The sequence below is a fragment of the Scyliorhinus torazame genome, chromosome 20, assembly GCF_047496885.1.
Source record: "Scyliorhinus torazame isolate Kashiwa2021f chromosome 20, sScyTor2.1, whole genome shotgun sequence".
NCBI lineage: Eukaryota > Metazoa > Chordata > Chondrichthyes > Carcharhiniformes > Scyliorhinidae > Scyliorhinus > Scyliorhinus torazame.
Window position 1 is genome coordinate 303795 of NC_092726.1, and position 18771 is coordinate 322565.

The 18771-nt window shown below is 53.1% G+C and overlaps 1 protein-coding gene across 2 annotated transcripts in view; it reads right to left on the bottom strand.

Moving 5' to 3' along the window:
• The window catches only part of LOC140396796 (ubiquitin-conjugating enzyme E2 D4-like), a 39303-nt gene extending 21762 nt beyond the window's left edge, over positions 1-17541 (bottom strand). Inside the window, exon 1 of one of the 2 annotated variants that reach the window (XM_072485519.1) lies at positions 17441-17541. In XM_072485519.1, coding sequence (XP_072341620.1) covers positions 17441-17464 — 24 coding nt within the window. In that variant the 5' untranslated portion in view covers positions 17465-17541. Of the gene's footprint in view, positions 1-6807; positions 6943-17440 lie in introns of those variants that run through there. The other variant, XM_072485518.1, reaches the window with a different exon arrangement.
• Positions 17542-18771: the final 1230 nt, after the last annotated feature.

Consider the following 18771-nt stretch of genomic DNA (forward strand, 5'->3'; position numbering starts at 1 on the left):
AGGTTCTCAGATTTCTCATCACTTACCCCAGTATTCTTCTACATCCTCGAAAAGGAATTGGCATTCTTCTGATGCCCAGAATTAACACACTACACCATCTGAGGCCTAACAGTGTTTTGTAAAGCTGCTGCATAACCGGTTTGCTTTTGTAAAGAACATTGTAGCAGGCCAAGGACAGAAATGTGAGCATGAGGCCAAGAAAGGAAATTGTAATGGCAAGCAACAGGTAGATAATTACAGTCATAATTACAGTCTGGGAGGTGTTCGATAAAGTGGTCACTCAGTCTATATTTAGTCTCCTGAATGTATAGGAGATCACATTACAAGCAGTTCTGTGAGTTTAAATTCCCAGCTCTGAAGAAGAATCATACAGACTCGCAATGTGAACTCTCTCCACAGATGCTGATAGACGTGTGGAGTTTTTCCAGCATCTGTGGTATTTTGCATTTAATCACTGCTTGCTTTTGTACTGTCTCGAAGTAAAGTCAATAATCACATATATTACTTCAAAAAAGTTGTCTTAGCTTTGTCCCCTCAGCCCAAGCAATTATATACACACATGCCGAATCTCTCTGACCCGGTGTCCTCTTTAACACTGTACTAGTTTATATTGTTTATATTGTCTCTACTCATCCTTTCTCCTCTTAGTGCTCTGTGGCAACTTTCAGCTGCCACACAACTGCCCATTCCACCAGTCCACATCCTCCTCCTTGCTTAATACATTAACTCCTGGGGAACAGCACTACAATCTGGAAAACAATTATTCACCATCCCGCTCTCCTTTCTGTCCCTTAGCCAATTTCACATCCTCCTCACTGTCCCTTCAATCCCATGAGTGCTAATCATAATTGAGTGACAATCCTTTACATTTTAAAGGAAAGTTAACTTATATACAAGATTCATGGCAGGAAATGGATGTAGTCAATAAACTCTGAACTTGCACAACAAAGAAATAACACTGCCCAAAATCTAAAAGAACTTTGCAAAATGTTTTGTACCAGGTTTTGAATTGCTGAGATAGCAGAACGCATCTCTGCCCCAGGGAGACCCATGTCATCAGTGGGAAATGGAAACAATTGGACCAAGGAATTAATGGAATAGGGAGAACACTATTTGATACCATTTGCCCGAGTCTCCCAACGCAATGGACACAAAAACGATTATTTCCCACTGGGCAGAAAATTGTCATCTTGATTCTGACGTTCAGATTGCTAAGCAGAGTTCTCTTGATTTCCAGCTGTTTTTAGCACCCAAACTACATGCTACATAACATAGATCAAGCTGCAGATATGGATTGCATATAAGTCTCACACACTGAAGATAACTACTGATGTCATTCAATTAAAAGTATTATCAACGGCTCCATGGGAAACTGGATATTGGCAGCTATCTTTGGACAGATGTGATCTAGCTTTGCTTCCTGAGACATAATATATATTAAGAAAGTATTTTGTTTTCAAGTCACAATATCACAGGCTAACTGAAATAAAATTATCAAACCGGTCTCCATCCGACACCACAGTGTGCATATAAATTAGTCTTCACTACACATCTCTATCGTAATCCACAATAAATGTATCGTTCTGATCAGTGGTCAACCACCTGAAAGGTAAACCCTTTTTCTCTCTTCACAGACGCTACTTGACCCGCTAAATCGGCACAGCACTTTCTGGTTTTTTTTTTACACATTTGTGTGGGCACCAAATTGGGATAGGGATTTTATAAAGAGGGTGCTAGGGAAGATTCCGGACCTGGATTCGCACAGGCTGATGATGGGAGGGGATTTTATTACAGTTATTGATCCAGGCCTGGACCGGTCATGCTCGAGAACGGGCAAGGTGCCAGCAATGGCAAAGGAGCTGAAAAGGTTCATGGAGCAGATGGGGGGTGGATCCATGGAGATTTAGGCAGCCGAGGGCCAAGGAATTTTCTTTTTACTCCCACGTACACAAGGCGTATTCCCGGATAGATTTCTTTGTTGTGGGTAGGGCCCTATTTGCGGGTGGTGGTGGACACGGGGTATTCGGCGATTGCAATCTCGGATCATGTTCCGCACTGGGTAGACCTGCAGGTTAGTATGGATAGCAAGCAGCGCCCGCAATGGAGGTTGGATGTAGGGCTATTGGCGGACAAAGCGGTGTGCGAGAGGCTGAGGGCGTGCATGCTGAACTACCTGCAGGTAAACGATACAGGGGAGGTCTCAGCAGTGGTGGTCTGGGAAGCGCTGAAGGCAGTGGTGAGAGGAGAGCTGATCTCGATCCGGGCTCACAGGGACAGGACGCATAGTGCAGAAGCGGAGTGACTGGTAGAAGAGATTCTACGAGTGGATAGGAGGTATACAGAGTCTCCAGAGGCAGAGCTTTTAAGGGAACGCCGGAGGCTACAGGCGGAATTTGGTTTGTTAACTACCGGGAGGGCAGTGGAACAGCTCAGAAAGGTGAAGGAGGCAATTTATGAGCTCGGGGAGAAGGCCAGCAGGATGCTTGCACAGCAGCTCAGAAAGAGGGAGGCAGCTAGAGAAAGTTATTGACGGGGATGGGAACTTAGTTGGGTACTGGGAGGGGGTAAGCAAGACCGTCGGGATTTTTATAGCAGGCTGTACAGGTCGGAACCCGCTGCGGGGCCGGAGGGGATGAGGAACTTTTTGGACTAGCTGACTTTCCCGAAGGTGGATGGGGAGCTGCTAGAAGGGCTGGAGGCCCCGATTGGGCTGGAGGAGATAGTACCCAGCCGAGTTCTAGAAAAAGTTCTCTGGAATATTGGGGCCGGCGCTGATGAAGGTCTTTAACGAGCCCAAGGAAAGAGCGGCTCTGCACCAGACGATGTCACAGGCCAAGATCTCGCTCATTCTGAAAAGGGACATGGACCCGGAGCTGTGTGGGTCTTATAGGCCGATTTCCTTGCTTTACGTAGATGCCAAACTTCTGGCCAAAATTTTGTCCTCCAGGATTGAGGACTGTGTACCGGACGTTATTGTGGTGGATCAGACTGGATGCGTTAAGGGCAGGCAGCTGGCAGCCAATGTAAGAAGGCTGCTAAACGTGATCATGATGCCTCCGGATTGTAGGGAAGTTCAGGCGGTGGTCGCAATGGACGCGGAAAAAGCATTTGACCGGGTTGAGTGGGATTACTTATGGGAGATGCTGGAGCGGTTCGGGTTTGGGAGGGGCTTTGTTGACTGGGTTAGGTTGCTGTACCGGGCTCCGGTTGCTAGTGTACGGACAAACAGGACGACTTCGGACTATTTCAGGCTGCACCGGAGGACGAGGGAGGGATGCCCCCTCTCCCCACTGCTGTTTGCGCTGGCGATAGAGCTGCTGGCAATTGCTCTGAGGGCCTTAAGGGGCTGGTCCGGGGGGGGTGGAGCACAGAGTCTCGCTGTATGCGGACGACTTACTGCTGTATGTCTCAGACCCAATGGAGGGGCTAGAAGAAATTATGAGAATTTTAAGGGAATTTGGCCGGTTTTCGGGGTATAAGCTCAATATGGGGAAGAGCGAGATGTTTGTGGTCAGGCGAGAGGTCAGGAGAGGCGACTGGGGAACTGCCGTTCAGAGTGGTAGGGGAGTTTCAGGTACCTGGGTATCCAAGTGGCGAGCGACTGGGACAGGCTACACAAATTGAACTTGGCCCGGTTGGTGGATCAGATGAAGGATTTCCGGAGATGGAGATGGGTTCCCGCCGGCACGGTACTCCACCAGTCCAGTGGTGGTGGCGGCCCTGAGAGTCTGGGGGCAGTGGAGGAGACGTGGGAGCAGAGGGGGCGCCGGTGTGGTCCCCAATCCGCAGTAATCATCGGTTTGCCCCGGGGAGGATGGGCGGGGGGTTCCGAATTTGAAGGAGAGCGGGGATTGAGAGAATGGGGGACTTGTTTACAGAAGGAAGCTTCGCGAGAACGAGGGTGCTGGAGGAGAAGTTTGCATTGGCGGGGGAAAACAAATTAGGTACAGGACTTTCTGCGGAAGCAGGTACCAACCTTCCCACTCCGGCCGCTAAGGGGGATTCAGGATAGGAGAGAGGAGCGTCTCGGACGTATATATATTATGGGTTCGGAGGAGACGCAGACCGAGGTGCTGAAGCAAAAATGGGAGGAGGAGCTGGGGAGGGGTTTGCCGACGCCATATCCACGGTATTAAACACGAGGGTGGCAATGAGTCCAGAGGTGCTGATTTTTGGGGTGTCGCAGGATCCAGGAGAAAGAGGCTGAAGTTCTGGCCTTTGCTTTCCTGGTAGCCCGGAGGCGCATATTACGAGCATGGAGGGACTCAAAGCCCGCAAAATCGGAGACCTGGCTTTCGGACATGGCTGGCTTCCTCTGCCTGGAGAAAATTAAGTTTGCCTTGAGAGGGTCTCTGTTGGGGTTCGCCCGGAGGCAACCATTCATCAACTTCCTCGCAGAGAATTAATCATCAGCAGAAGGGGGGGGGGGTTAGGTTAGCATAGATTGGGGGGGGGGGGGGGGGGTAAGCAATAGTAGGACCTGTGCGAGAGGGAGGTGGAATTTGCACTATGTTTAGATTTTCCTTGTTATGTACAGTGTTGATTTTGTTGCTGTTACAATGCTAAACAAATACCTCAATAAAATGTTTATTAAAGAAAAAAAATTATACATTTGTGTGGGTGTTTCAGCTGCGTATGTCTTTTCCTGTCACTTATGTTCTAATTATAAAGATAGCTCATGTGTCCAAGGACTTACTGTGGCCAATTGCATCAACATCATGGCCTTGACAGAAATATGCCTGACTTCCTCTAAATTAAGCCTCTTCATCTGGTCCTATCTTCCACTACTTGCCCCATTAAGGTTATTGCAATGGCAGTACTCAAGTACAGCTTGTTTGACATGTGCCCATCTGCCATGTGCATTTCCTTGAGCATCTCACCTTGCTGCACCCCTCGCATCTCATTCGGTTATACCATTCACCACTAGATCTGTCTGGACTATATGAATCACTATCAGGTCCTCTCTCAACTGTCAAAACTGATCACTTGTCTGGAAACAGAAAGATAATCCTTACCTTCTTCGCCTAACCCCTTCCCCTAATCTCCTTCACCCTCAATGCAAATGACAAGTGCGAGAAGCTCCTTGATTTGCTTTGCCATTAGGGCTGGGACCGTCTGATCAGCTGCCTCTGCCATTTTCCTCCCTTCCCCCAAGCCTACTGAACCAAACAATCTCAAAAATTCTCCCATGCCGTCGCCCTTAATTTGCATATTTGTATCCCTCCAAACTTATGTTCAAAAGACCCAGCTCCCAATCCCTCAATTCTATTCCCACTGAATTCACGACCACCCAACTTCCTTTTTGGTTCACGTGTTATCCAATATTGTTCTCTCCCTTCAGGTATTGCCCCTTTCGCCTTTTAGACTGTCATCATCACCTTTATCCTCAATAAGCTAACACTCGACTTGACCATCGTTGCAAACTACTGCTCCATCTCAAATCTGCCTTTGCTTTCCAAGGTCCTTGAATGCAGTGACACATCCCAAATCTGTGCCCTCCTTTCCCACAACTCAATGGATGAATCATTCCAAACAGCTTTCTGGCCCTGCCAAAGTACCAAAAAGTAGCAAATTGCAAGTCATCACTTGCATGGCGTCCCGACCTGCTTTGCACCTGGACCTATTACTCATCTACATAGGAACATGAGAAGGCCATTCAGCCTGCCCTGTCATTCAATATGATGGCAGGTCGGGCACTTCCAATGTCTTGTGCACACACTATCCCATAACCCTTTACATACTGCACCCGGCAACATCATAATAAAAGTCGGTTTTCACATCTATGCTGGCAACCCAACTCTTCACTGCTACCTCTCCCCAACTCAAAGTCATCAAAATCCAGGACATTATTTTGAGAGTAGGCCATTCAGCCCATAAAGCCTGCTGTGCCATTCATGGCTGATCCACTTCAATACTTTGTCCCTGCACTGCCCCTTTACCTGATATTAAAATTCTCAGCCTGGTTTTCAAATCCCTCCATGCCCCTGCTGCTCCCTACCGTGAACTCTTTCAGCCTCACAACCCTCTGCATTCCTCTAATTCTATTTTATTTTTCAATTTAGTGCACCCAATTAATTTTTTTTCCAATTAAGGGGCAATTTCAGTGTGGCCAATCCACCTCGCCTGCACATCCTTGGGTTGTGGGGGCAAAACCCACGCAGGCATGGGGAGAATGTGCAAACTCCACACGGACAGTGACCCAGAGCCGGGATCGAACCTGGGACCTGGGCGCCGTGAGGCCCATGTTCATCAAATTCCAACCTCTAGTATCCTGACTTTAATTGCTCCATCATTAGGAATCACTTCTTCAGGTCCCTGGGCCCTAAAGTCTGGAATTCCCTCCCTAAACCTCTAGCTTTTCCCTCCTTTGAAATGTTCCTTCAAATCCCCCTCTTCAACCAAGCTTTCGGTCACCTGGCCCAATATATCCAGAGGGTCAGTGAGAATGGTTTGCTGCATGTGTTGTTACATTAAAGGTGCTATACAAATACAATTAGTTGTGGTGGTAAATGGGTGGGGGAGGGGGGTCCGGCTGCTGCCGGGCTGTCACCCCCCCCGGGGAGGGGGGGCTGTGTCACACCGAAGGGCTGCTCGCTGGGGTGGGGCTCAGGGTCATCGAGAACAAGCAGCCGCAGAGGCCGCGTTGTGAGTCTGTAACCACGGCCGGGCCCGGGGCCTGGACACCGCCCCCCCCGGAGCCCGGCCCCGTGGGACCGGCATCAAACTGACCCAAATGCCGCTTGAGGTTTGGGGGCCTCAGCCGGGCAGGCTCTCCCTCCCCCCACTCAGCCCGCCGGCCTCGCTTACCTTCTGGATCCGCCTGAGCGCCATCCCCCGCCGGCCGGCCTCGCCGCACAATCCCCTCCGCACTGGCGTCACCCCCACCGCGGGCCGCACCCTGGGCGCAGGCGCAGGACCGCCAGTCCCCGCCTCCAGCGCCACCCGGCGGCGCCTCGACGCAGCACCGCCAATGGCCGGCCGCCAGCGCCACCCGGCGGCGCCTGGGCGCAGCACCGCCAGTCCACTCCCGGCCGCCAGCGCCACCCGGCGGCGCCTGGGCGCAGCACCGCCAGTCCACTCCCGGCCGCCAGCGCCACCCGGCGGCGCCCGGCCGCCAGCGCCATCCGGTCAATCCTCCAATTCAGCCCAGAAAGGACAGCAGTAAAATCGCACCTGTCCACACGACTAACGCTTCACTAATGTTTGACGGCTTGTGCCAACATTGCTGTCCCACAGGCTTATCAAGCAGCTGTCTGACACCATCATCCTACTGTGGTGTCCGCCACCACCAACCCTGGAGTTGCGGCACCAAGGTCTCCAGTCAGATGTTTGCCCTGGAAATCGCCCAACTCTGGACCCCATGACATCAGGTCAAAGGCAGGGAACCCTGCTGTTTACCACATAGGGCGGCACTCCCTGCACCGCAACCCCTCCCCACCAGTCAGTTCACCTCCATGTTGAACACCACTTGGAGGAAGCATTGAGGGTGGCAAGGGAGCCAAATGTACTCTGGCTGGGGGACTTCAATCTTCATCACCAAACGTCACTTTCAAGCACCACTGACCGAGCTGGTCAAGTCTGATATGATGTAGCTGCTGGACTGGGTCTGCAGCAGGTGGGGAGGTAAATAACAAGGCGGCAACATATTTGACCTCACTCTCACCAAGATGCCGGTCGCAGTAGGCATAAGTAGTGACATAAACAGTATAGTCCCTGTGGAGATAAATTCCTGTCTTCACAATGAGGATACCCAACATTGTGTCATGTGACCCTATCACCGTGCTAAATGGGATAGATTCCAAACAGATCCAGCAACTCAAGAATAGGCTCTATGGTCCATGAGGCTCTCTGGTCCATCAGCAGCACGGTTGTACTTAACCGCAATCTTTAACCTCATGACCTGGGATATCCTCCCACTCTACCACAACTAGGAAGTCAGGAGATCAACCCTGGTTCGATGAGATGTGGAGGGAGGGCATGCGAGGGGCTGCAACCAGGCATACCTAAATATTTGTCAACCTGGTGAAGCAAAACAAAGGACTACTTGTGTCCCAATAGCATAATCATAATGGACAGAGCTAAGCAATTCCACAACACATCAGATCTAAGCTTTGTTGTCCTTTCACATCCAGTTGTGAATAGCGGACGATGGTTGAACAAATAACTTGAGGATACCTGGGGTCCCAGCACCGATCCACAATTATCCTCATTCTAAATGTGGGGGTGTGCAAAAGACAAGACTGAAGTATTTGCAACAATCTTCAGCCAGAAGTGCGAAGTGGGGGGGGCATCACAGTGGTTAGCACTGTTGCCTCACAGCACCGAGGTCCCAGGTTTGGCCATGGGTCACTGTCCGTATGGACATTCTCCACATATCTGCGTGGGTCTCACCCCCACAAACCAAAGGTAGGTGGATTGGCCACCCTAAATTGCCCCTTAATTGTAATTTATTTTTAAGTTCCATCGTGCATGACCCACCTTACCCTCCTCTGGAGGTCACCAGTATTACAGATGTCAGTCTTCAGTCAATGATTCATTGCCAGGACAAATCAAACACGGCCAATTACTGCCCCCATCAGTCCACTCTCGATCATCAGGGGAGTGATGGAAGGGTTCATTAGCAATGCCGTCAAGTGGCACTTGCTTTAACAAGAACCTGCTCACAGACGCTCAGTTTGGGTTCTGCCCAGACCACTCGGCTCCCAACCTCATTGCAGCCTTGGTTCAAACATGGACAAACGCTCAACTCAGAAAAGGTGCGTGGATCAGCATCTGAAGTCGGTGGGACCTCTACAAACGGGATGGTCTGCACCTGGACCAGAGGGGTACCAATATTCTGGGGGGGAAAATTTGCTAATGCTCTTTGGGAGGGTTTAAACTAGTTCAGCAGGGGCTGGGAAACCTGAATTGTAGCTCCAGTATACAGGAGGTTGAGAGTAGTGAGGTCAGGAGTAAGGTTTCAAAGTTGCAGGAGTGTACCGGCAGGCAGGAAGGTGGTTTAAAGTTGTCTTCTTCAATGACAGGAGCATCCGGAATAAGTTGAGTGAACTTGCGGCATGGGTTGGCACCTGGGACTTCGATGTTGTGGCCATTTCGGAGACATGGATAGAGCAGGGACAGGAATGGTTGTTGCAGGTGCCGGGATTTAGATATTTCAGTAAGCTCAGGGAAGGTGGTAAAAGAGGGGGAGGGGTGGCATTGTTAGTCAAGGACAGTATTACGGTGGCAGAAAGGACGTTTGATGAGGACCCGTCTACTGAGGTAGTATGGGCTGAGGTTAGAAACAGGAAAGGAGAGGTCACCCTGTTGGGGGTGTTCTATAGGCCTCTGAAAAGTTCCAGAGATGTAGAGGAAAGGATTGCAAAGATGATTCTGGATAGGAGCGAAAGCAACAGGGTAGTTGTTATGGGGGACTTTAACTTTCCAAATATTGACTGGAAACGCTATAGTTCGAGTACATTAGATGGGTCATTTTTGTCCAATGTGTGCAGGAGGGTTTCCTGACACAGTATGTAGATAGGCCAACGAGAGGCGAGGCCGTATTGGATTTGGTACTGGGTAATGAACCAGGACAGGTGTTAGATTTGGAGGTAGGTGAGCACTTTGGTGATAGTGACCACAATTTGATTACGTTTACTTTAGTGATGGAAAGGGATAGGTTATACCGCAGGGCAAGTTATATCTGGGGGAAAGGCAATTATGATGTGATGAGGCAAGACTTGGGATACATCGGATGGAGAGGAAAACTGCAGGGGATGGGCACAATGGAATGTTGAGCTTGTTCAAGGAACAGCGACTGCATGTCCTTGATAAGTATGTACCTGTCGGGCAGGGAGGAAGTGGTCGAGTGAGGGAGCCGTGGTTTACTAAAGCAGTCGAAACACTTGTCAAGAGGAAGAAGGAGACTTACGTAAAGATGAGACATGAAGGTTCAGTTAGGGTGCTCGAGAGTTACAAGTTAGCTAGAAAGGACCTAAAGACAGAGCTAAGAGGAGCCAGGAGGGGACCATAAGACATAGGAGCGGAGGTAAGGCCATTCGGCCCATCGAGTCCACTCCACCATTCAATCATGGCTGATTTCAACTCCATTTACCCGCTCGCTCTCCATAGCCCTTAATTCCTCAAGAAATCAAGAATTTATCAACTTCTGTCTTAAAGACACTCAACGTCCCGGCCTCCACCGCCCTCTGTGGCAATGAATTCCACAGACCCACCACTCTCTGGCTGAAGAAATTTCTCCTCATCTCCGTTCTAAAGTGACTCCCTTTTATTCTAAGGCTGTGCCCCCTGGTCCTAGTCTCCCCTGCTAATGGAAACAACTTCCCTACGTCCACCCTATCTAAGCCATTCATTATCTTGTAAGTTTCTATTAGATCTCCCCTCAACCTCCTAAACTCCAATGAATATAATCCCAGGATCCTCAGACGTTCATCGTATGTTAGGCGTACCATTCCTGGGATCATCCGTGTGAATCTCCGCTGGACCCGCTCCAGTGCCAGTATGTCCTTCCTGAGGTGTGGGGCCTAAAATTGCTCACAGTTCTAAATGGGGCCTAACTAATGCTTTATAAAGCTTCAGAAGTACATCCCTGCTTTTATATTCCAAGCCTCTTGAGATAAATGACAACATTGCATTTGCTTTCTTAATTACGGACTCAACCTGCAAGTTTACCTTTAGAGAATCCTGGACTAGGACTCCCAAGTCCCTTTGAACTTCAGCATTATGAATTTTGTCACCGTTTAGAAAATAGTCCATGCCTCTATTCTTTTTTCCAAAGTGCAAGACCTCGCACTTGCCCACGTTGAATTTCATCAGCCATTTCTTGGACCACTCTCCTAAACTGTCTAAATCTTTCTGCAGCCTCCCCACCTCCTCCATACTACCTGCCCCTCCACCTATCTTTGTATCATCGGCAAACTTAGCCAGAATGCCCCAGTCCCGTCATCTAGATCGTTAATATATAAAGAGAACAGCTGTGGCCCCAACACTGAACCCTGCGGGACACCACTCGTCACCGGTTGCCATTCCGAAAAAATGGCTACCATATTCAACTCTGCCCCCTGACTCTCCTGAATTGTTGGGATATTACTCATGTCTTCTACTGTGAAGACTGACGCAAAGTACTTATTTAGTTCCTCAGCTATTTCCTTGTCTCTCATCACTAGATTACCAGCGTCATTTTGGAGCGGCCCAATGTCTACTTTTGCCTCCTGTTTGTTTTTAATGTATTTAAAGAAACTTTTACTATCATTCCTAATGTTACTGGCTAGCCTACCTTCATATTGATCCTCTCTTTCCTTATTTCTCTCTTTGTTATCCTCTGTTTGTTTTTGTAGACTTCCCAATCTAGAAAGGGTGCAGAGGAGATTTACCAGAATGTTGCCTGGTATGGAGGGAAGATCTTATGAGGAAAGGCTGAGTGATTGAGGCTGTTTTCGTTAGAGAGAAGGTTAAGAGGTGACTTAATTGAGGCATACAAGATGATCAGAGGATTGGATAGGGTGGACAGTGAGAGCCTTTTTCCTCGGATGGTGATGTCAAGCACGAGGGGACATACCTTTAAATTGAGAGATAGATATAAGACAGATGTCAGAGGTAGGTTCTTTACTCAGAGAGTATTAAGGGTGTGGAATAGAACATAGAAAAATACAGCACAGAACAGGCCCTTCGGCCCACGATGTTATGCCGAACCTTTGTCCAAGATTAATCATAGATTATCATTGAATTTAGTGCAGGAGGCCATTCGGCCCATTGAGTCTGCACCGGCTCTTGGAAAGAGCACCCTACCCATAGTCAACACCTCCACCCAACACTAAGGGCAATTTTGGACACCAAGGGCAATTTATCATAGCCAATCCACCTAACCTGCACATCTTTGGGCTGTGGGAGGAAACCGGAGCACCCGGAGGAAACCCACGCAGACACAGGGAGGATGTGCAGACTCCACACAGACAATGACCCAAGCCGGAATCGAACCTGGGACCCTGGAGCTGTGAAGCAATTGTGCGATCCACAATGCTACCATGCTGCCCTTAAGAACAAATAAATCTACACTATATCATTTTACCGTAATCCATGTACCTATCCAATAGCTGCTTGAAGGTCCCTAATGTTTCCGACTCAACTACTTCCACAGGCAGTGCATTCCATGCCCCCACTGCTCTCTGGGTAAAGAACCTACCTCTGATATCCCTCCTATATCTTCCACCTTTCACCTTAAATTCATGTCCCCTTGTAATGGTTTGTTCCACCCGGGGAAAAAGTCTCTGACTGTCTACTCTATCTATTCCCCTGTCCTGCCTGCAACAGTGAGGACATTCAAATGGTCATTGGATAGACATATGGACAATAAGGGAATAGTGTCGATGGGCTTTAGAGTGGTTTCACAGGTCGGCGCAACATCGAGGGCCGAAGGGCCTGTACTGCGCTGTAATGATCTATGTAATATGACAGTGACAGTCCTTGGCATAAAGGAGCATTTGATGGGAGTATGGCATCAAATGTAACTCCACTATTTATAAGGGAGCTCGAGAGAAAGCAAGGAATTATAGACCAGTGAGCCCGACTTTGGTAGTGGGGAAAAGTCTAGAATTAATTTTCAAAGATTTTATAGCCGTCCACTTAGAAAGCATTGGCAGGATTGGACAGAGTCAGCATGGATTTATGATGGGGAAATCATGCTTGACAAATCCACTGGAATTATTAGAGGATGGAACAAGAAGAGTTGATGAGATGGAGTCAGTGGATGTTGTTTATTTGGACTTTCAGAAGGCTCACATAAGAAATAAGCATGGAAAATTAACGTGCATGGGATTAGGGTAGTGTACCGAAAAAATAGGAATTAACGGGTCTTTTGCAAATGGCAGGCAGTGGATCGGTGCTGGGACCCCAGGTATTCACAATATATATTAATGATTTAGATGCAGGAGCGAAATGTTATATCTCCAAATTTGCAGTGACACAAAGCTGGGTGGGAGGGTGAGCTGTGAGGAGGATGCAGAGATCCTTCAGTGTGATTTGGACAAGTTGAGCTAGTGGGCAAATGAATGGCAGATGCCACTTTGGCAGACTATTATCGGAAAGGGGTAATATGCAATGAGACCTGGGTGTCCCCGTACACCAGGCACTGAAGGTAAGCGTGCAGGTGTAGCAGTCGGTGAAGAAGGCGAATGGTATGTTGGCCTTCATTGCGAGAGGATTCAAGTACAGGAGCAGGGATGTGTTGCTGCAATTGTGTAGGGCCTTGTTTGACGCCACACCTAGAATACTGTGTGCAGTTTTGATCTCCTTATCTGAGGAAGGATGTTCTTGGTCTAAAGGGAGTGCAGCGATGGTTTAGCAGACTGCTTTTTGGACAAAGATGAGCAGAAATTTCTTCACCCAGAGAGTGGTCGGCCTGTGGAATTCGTTACCACAGGAAGTAGTTGAGGCCAAAACATTGTATGTTTTCAAGAAGGTTCGATATAGCACTTGGGGCGAAGGGGACCAAAGGCTATGGAGGGGAAGGCGGGATTAGGCTAGAGTTGGATTGTCAGCTATGATCATAATGAATGGTGGAGCAGGCTCAAAGTGCCAAACGGCCACCTATTTTTCTATGACCTTCTATCGTAAGGTCAGCAGGGGAGGGGGGGGAAATATTCCCCAATGGCTGCACAATGTTCAGCGCAATTCACAACTCCTCAGATAAAGAAACAGACTGAATGCAGCAAGACCTGGACAATATCCAGAATCAACAGAATCTAACCATCACACCAGTGACATTCAAATCCTGTTAATCGAGGCATAATCATCACAGAATCCCCCAATATCATCCTGACAGTTACCACTTATCAGAAACTCAACTTGGCTAACCATATAAATACTGTGGTTACAAGAGCAGTGAGTGGCTAGGAATCCTGCAGCCTGTCACTTACCTGCTCATTCCCCAAAGCCCGTCCACAGTCTGCAGAGCACAAGTCAGGAGTGTGACAGAATACTCTCCACTTGCAAACAACACTCGAGGTGCTTTACACCATTCAGGACAAAGCAACTCGCTTGATTGGCACCCCTCCCACAAACATCCACTACCCCCCGCCCCCCAGGACAGTCAGCAGTGTGTTCCATTTGCAAGATGCACAAAGGAACTCACCAACACTCCATAGACAGCGCCTTTCAAACACCATCCAGAAATCCAAGGAACGCCACCACCTGGCAGATTGCTCCAAGCCACACAAATATCCTGACTCGCAAATACATTGCCGGCTCGCTGTTGTCGCCGGGTCAGAGACGTGGCTCTCACCCAAACAGCACCACAGGCGATCTTACAGTACGTGGACTGCAGTGGTTCAAAGTAGGCAGCCCAGAGTCATCTTCTCAAGGGCAAATGGAGACATAACAAATCCTGGCCTAGCCACCACAGTGGTGCGGTGGTTAGCACTGCGGCCTCACAACCCCCAGGTCCGTCCCCTTCCTTTATCCACATCTCCCCCTCCCCTCACCCACACTCTCTCCCACCCCCTCTCTGCTCCACCCCCCCCCCCCCCCCCCAAATGGCACTTTTCCAGAATTTAAGGATTATTGGAAGATTATGAGCACTGCATCCACTATCTTTGTAGCAACTTCCTTTAATATCTTCGGATGCAATCCATTAGGTCCAGGTGACATCTTTAGTACCATTAATTTTCTTCGTTCCTGTCTCTGGTGGTCAGTACTGTATTTAGTTCTTCTCTTTTCGTTCCTTGATCATTTCAGATTTTGTCTTCCACTGCAAAGATCGACACCATTTCCCACTTCCCCATGATTATTTTCCCAGTCTCATTCTGAATTTTATTACTTGTTAATTCATCGTCATAGTTTATCGATTCACTGTATAATTTTTTGGTTAAGTTTTCTTGGCTTTTAAAGCTTTTGAATCCTCTTGGCTCACCACTCTGTGGACATCCAGCTTAATAATATCCTGAATTTCCTTGGCTAACCGGGGTTGATTCACCCACTTCCTAGAAACCTTTTTCCTCACTGGGATTTATCTTTCGCCACCAGCTCCCTCCACCCCATTCCCTTCCTCCCCTTCATCAACCCCCACCCCGCCCCCTCTCCACCCCATCCACCCACCCCCTCTCTCCCACCCTACCCCACCCTACCCCCAACCCCTCTCTCCCACCCTACCCCCAACCCCTCTCTCCCACCCTACCCCCGCCCCCTCTCCCACCCTACCCCCGCCCCCACTCTCCCACCCTACCCCCGCCCCCTCTCCCCCACCCTGCCCCCGCCCCCTCTCCTCCACCCTGCCCCCGCCCCCCTCTCCTCCACCCTGCCCCCGCCCCCCTCTCCCCCACCCTACCCCCGCCCCCTCTCCCCGCCCCCCTCTCCCCCACCCTTCCCCCCCCCCTCTCCCCACCCCCCTCTCCCCACCCTACCCCCGCCCCCACTCCCCCACCCTACCCCCGCCCCCCTCTCCCCCACCCTACCCCCTCTCCCGCCCCCCTCTCCCCCACCCTACCCCCGCCCCCTCTCCCCACCCCCCTCTCCCCCACCCCCCTCTCCCCCACCCCCCTCTCCCCCACCCCCCTCTCCCCCACCCTACCCCCGCCCCCTCTCCCCCACCCCCCTCTCCCCCACCCTACCCCCGCCCCCTCTCCCCACCCTACCCCCGCCCCCTCTCCCCGCCCCTCTCCCCCACCCTGCCCCCGCCCCCCTCTCCCCACCCTACCCCCGCCCCCTCTCCCCCACCCTGCCCCCGCCCCCCTCTCCCCCACCCTGCCCCCGCCCCCCTCTCCCCCCCTACCCCCGCCCCCTCTCCCCCACCCTACCCCCGCCCCCTCTCCCCCACCCTACCCCCGCCCCCTCTCCCGCCCCCCTCTCCCCCACCCTGCCCCCGCCCCCCTCTCCCCCACCCCCCTCTCCCCCACCCTACCCCCGCCCCCTCTCCCCCACCCTACCCCCGCCCCCTCTCCCCCACCCTACCCCCGCCCCCTCTCCCCCACCCTACCCCACCCCCTCTCCCCGTCCCGCTCTCCCCCACCCTACCCCCGCCCCCTCTCCCCACCCTACCCCCGCCCCCTCTCCCCACCCTACCCCCGCCCCCCTCTCCCCCACCCTCCCCCCGCCCCCCTCTCCCCACCCTCCCCCCGCCCCCCTCTCCCCACCCCCCTCTCCCCCACCCCCCTCTCCCCCACCCTACCCCCGCCCCCTCTCCCCCACCCTACCCCCGCCCCCCCACCCTACCCCGCCCCCTCTCCCCCACCCTACCCCCGCCCCCTCTCCCCCACCCCCCTCTCCCCCACTCTCCCCCACCCTACCCCCGCCCCCTCTCCCCCACCCTACCCCCGCCCCCCCACCCTACCCCCGCCCCCTCTCCCCCACCCTACCCCCGCCCCCTCTCCCCCACCCTACCCCCCGCCCCCTCTCCCCCACCCTACCCCCGCCCCCTCTCCCCGTCCCCCTCTCCCCCACCCTACCCCCGCCCCCTCTCCCCACCCTACCCCCGCCCCCTCTCCCCCACCCTACCCCCCGCCCCCTCTCCCCACCCTACCCCCGCCCCCTCTCCCCGTCCCCCTCTCCCCCACCCTACCCCCCGCCCCCTCTCCCCGCCCCCCTCTCCCCGCCCCCCTCTCCCCACCCCCTCTCCCCGCCCCCCTCTCCCCCACCCTACCCCCGCCCCCCTCTCCCCCACCCTACCCCGCCCTCCCCCTCTCCCCCACCCGCCCTCTCCCCCACCCTACCCCCGCCCCCTCTCCCCCACCCTACCCCCGCCCCCCCTCTCCCCCACCCTACCCCCGCCCCCTCTCCCGCCCCCTCTCCCCCACCCTACCCCCGCCCCCTCTCCCCGCCCCCCTCTCCCCCACCCTACCCCCGCCCCCCTCTCCCCTCCGCCCCTCTCCCCCACCCCTACCCCCACCCCCCCTCTCCCCCACCCTACCCCCGCCCCCTCTCCCCCACCCCCCTCTCCCCCACCCTACCCCCACCCCCCTCTCCCCCACCCCTACCCCCCACCCCCCTCTCCCCCACCCTACCCCCACCCCCACCCTACCCCCACCCCCCTCTCCCCCACCCTACCCCCACCCCCTCTCCCCCACCCTACCCCCACCCCCCTCTCCCCCACCCCTACCCCCCACCCCCCTCTCCCCCACCCTACCCCCACCCCCCTCTCCCCCACCCCCCTCTCCCCCACCCCCCTCTCCCCCACCCCCCTCTCCCCCACCCCCCTCTCCCCCACCCCCCTCTCCCCCACCCTACCCCCGCCCCCTCTCCCCCACCCTACCCCCGCCCCCTCTCCCCCACCCTACCCCCGCCCCCTCTCCCCCACCCTACCCCCGCCCCCTCTCCCCCACCCCCCTCTCCCCCCACCCTACCCCCGCCCCCTCTCCCCCTCTCTCACCGGGCCTTAGTGAGCGGGTGGGGGATCGTGAGGGGGGAGGTGGGGGGGCCTGCGACCCGGTGGCTCCCCTCCCGTCGCCCTTACCTTGAGGATCCGCCTCTTCGCCATCCCCGCCCGGCCGAGTGTCCAGGATACCGCGCAGCACGATGACGTCACCAGGGCGCGACGTGCTGACGTCACACAGGTCGCGTCGACGTCACAGAGAGATCGGCCGCGCCTTCGCATCGGCAACGCATGCGCAGATACCGTGGCCGCGGAGGGAGGATAATGAGGGTCAGGAATGTCCCATTGGGGATGGCGGGATTGACCCTCACATTCCCTCGATGGCCGGGATGTGGGGCAGGGATTCCCAGGCAGGTTCTGTGCAGCAGACTGGCTGCTCAATCCCTCACTGGGATCCCACATCAGCATCTGAGTGGACAGCACAACCTCTTCACTCAGCACCATTGCCCCTCCCTACAGAGCAGAGGGAGGCCATTCAGTGTGCACCCACCCTCTCATGTCAATGCTAACCAGGACTACCACCCCGCCCAACCCCGCCACCTCATAACCCCACCTAACCCGCACGCCTTTGGACTGTGGGAGGAAACCGGAACGGACACGGGGAGAACGTGCAAACTCCACAAAGTCACCCGAGTTCCCAACGCTGTGAGGCAGCAGTGCTCGCCATCACCCAGCCATCGTTGCTGACCACTTCCATTGCCACATCAGACTCTCGCACTCTGTGTGCAGCTCACCAACTTTGTTCAGCACAGTTTGTGCATTTACATACATGTATTGTTATCCTGACTTCATATTCTTCAGTTTCTTGCGGTCTTGTTTAAAATGGAATGACACCATTCTCTGGTACTGTCCAACACCTTTTCCTCATTTGTACTTCCATTTGTACTCTCCTTAACCCCATTAGTGAACCTCCCTACAAGAACATTGGTCCCATTGCAATTAGGGTGCAAACCCTTCCCTTTGAATATCGTAGAATTTACCTGCCTCAGGATTCATCCCAATGCCCAAATATCTGAAGGTGTCCTTCCTGCACCATGCCCCAAGCCACTCATTGATCCTCCCATATTCCTATTTCCCCTGTAGGCAGCAGGGTAGCACAGTGGTTAGCACAGTTGTTTCGCAGCACCAGTGACCCGGGTTCAATTCCGGGCTTGGGTCACTGTCTGTGCAGAGTCTGCACGTTCTCCTCTTGTCTACGTAGGTTTCCTCCTGGTGACACGGTTTCCTTCCACAGTCCAAAGATGTGCAGGTTAGTCAGATTGGGCCGCGCTAAATTGCCTTTAGTGTCCAAAAAGGTGGGGTGGGGTTACTGGGTTACAGGGATAGGGTGCAGGTGTGGGCTTCGGTAGGGTACTCTGTCAAAGGGCCGGTGCAGACTCAATGGGCCGAATGGCCTCCTTCTGCACTGTAAG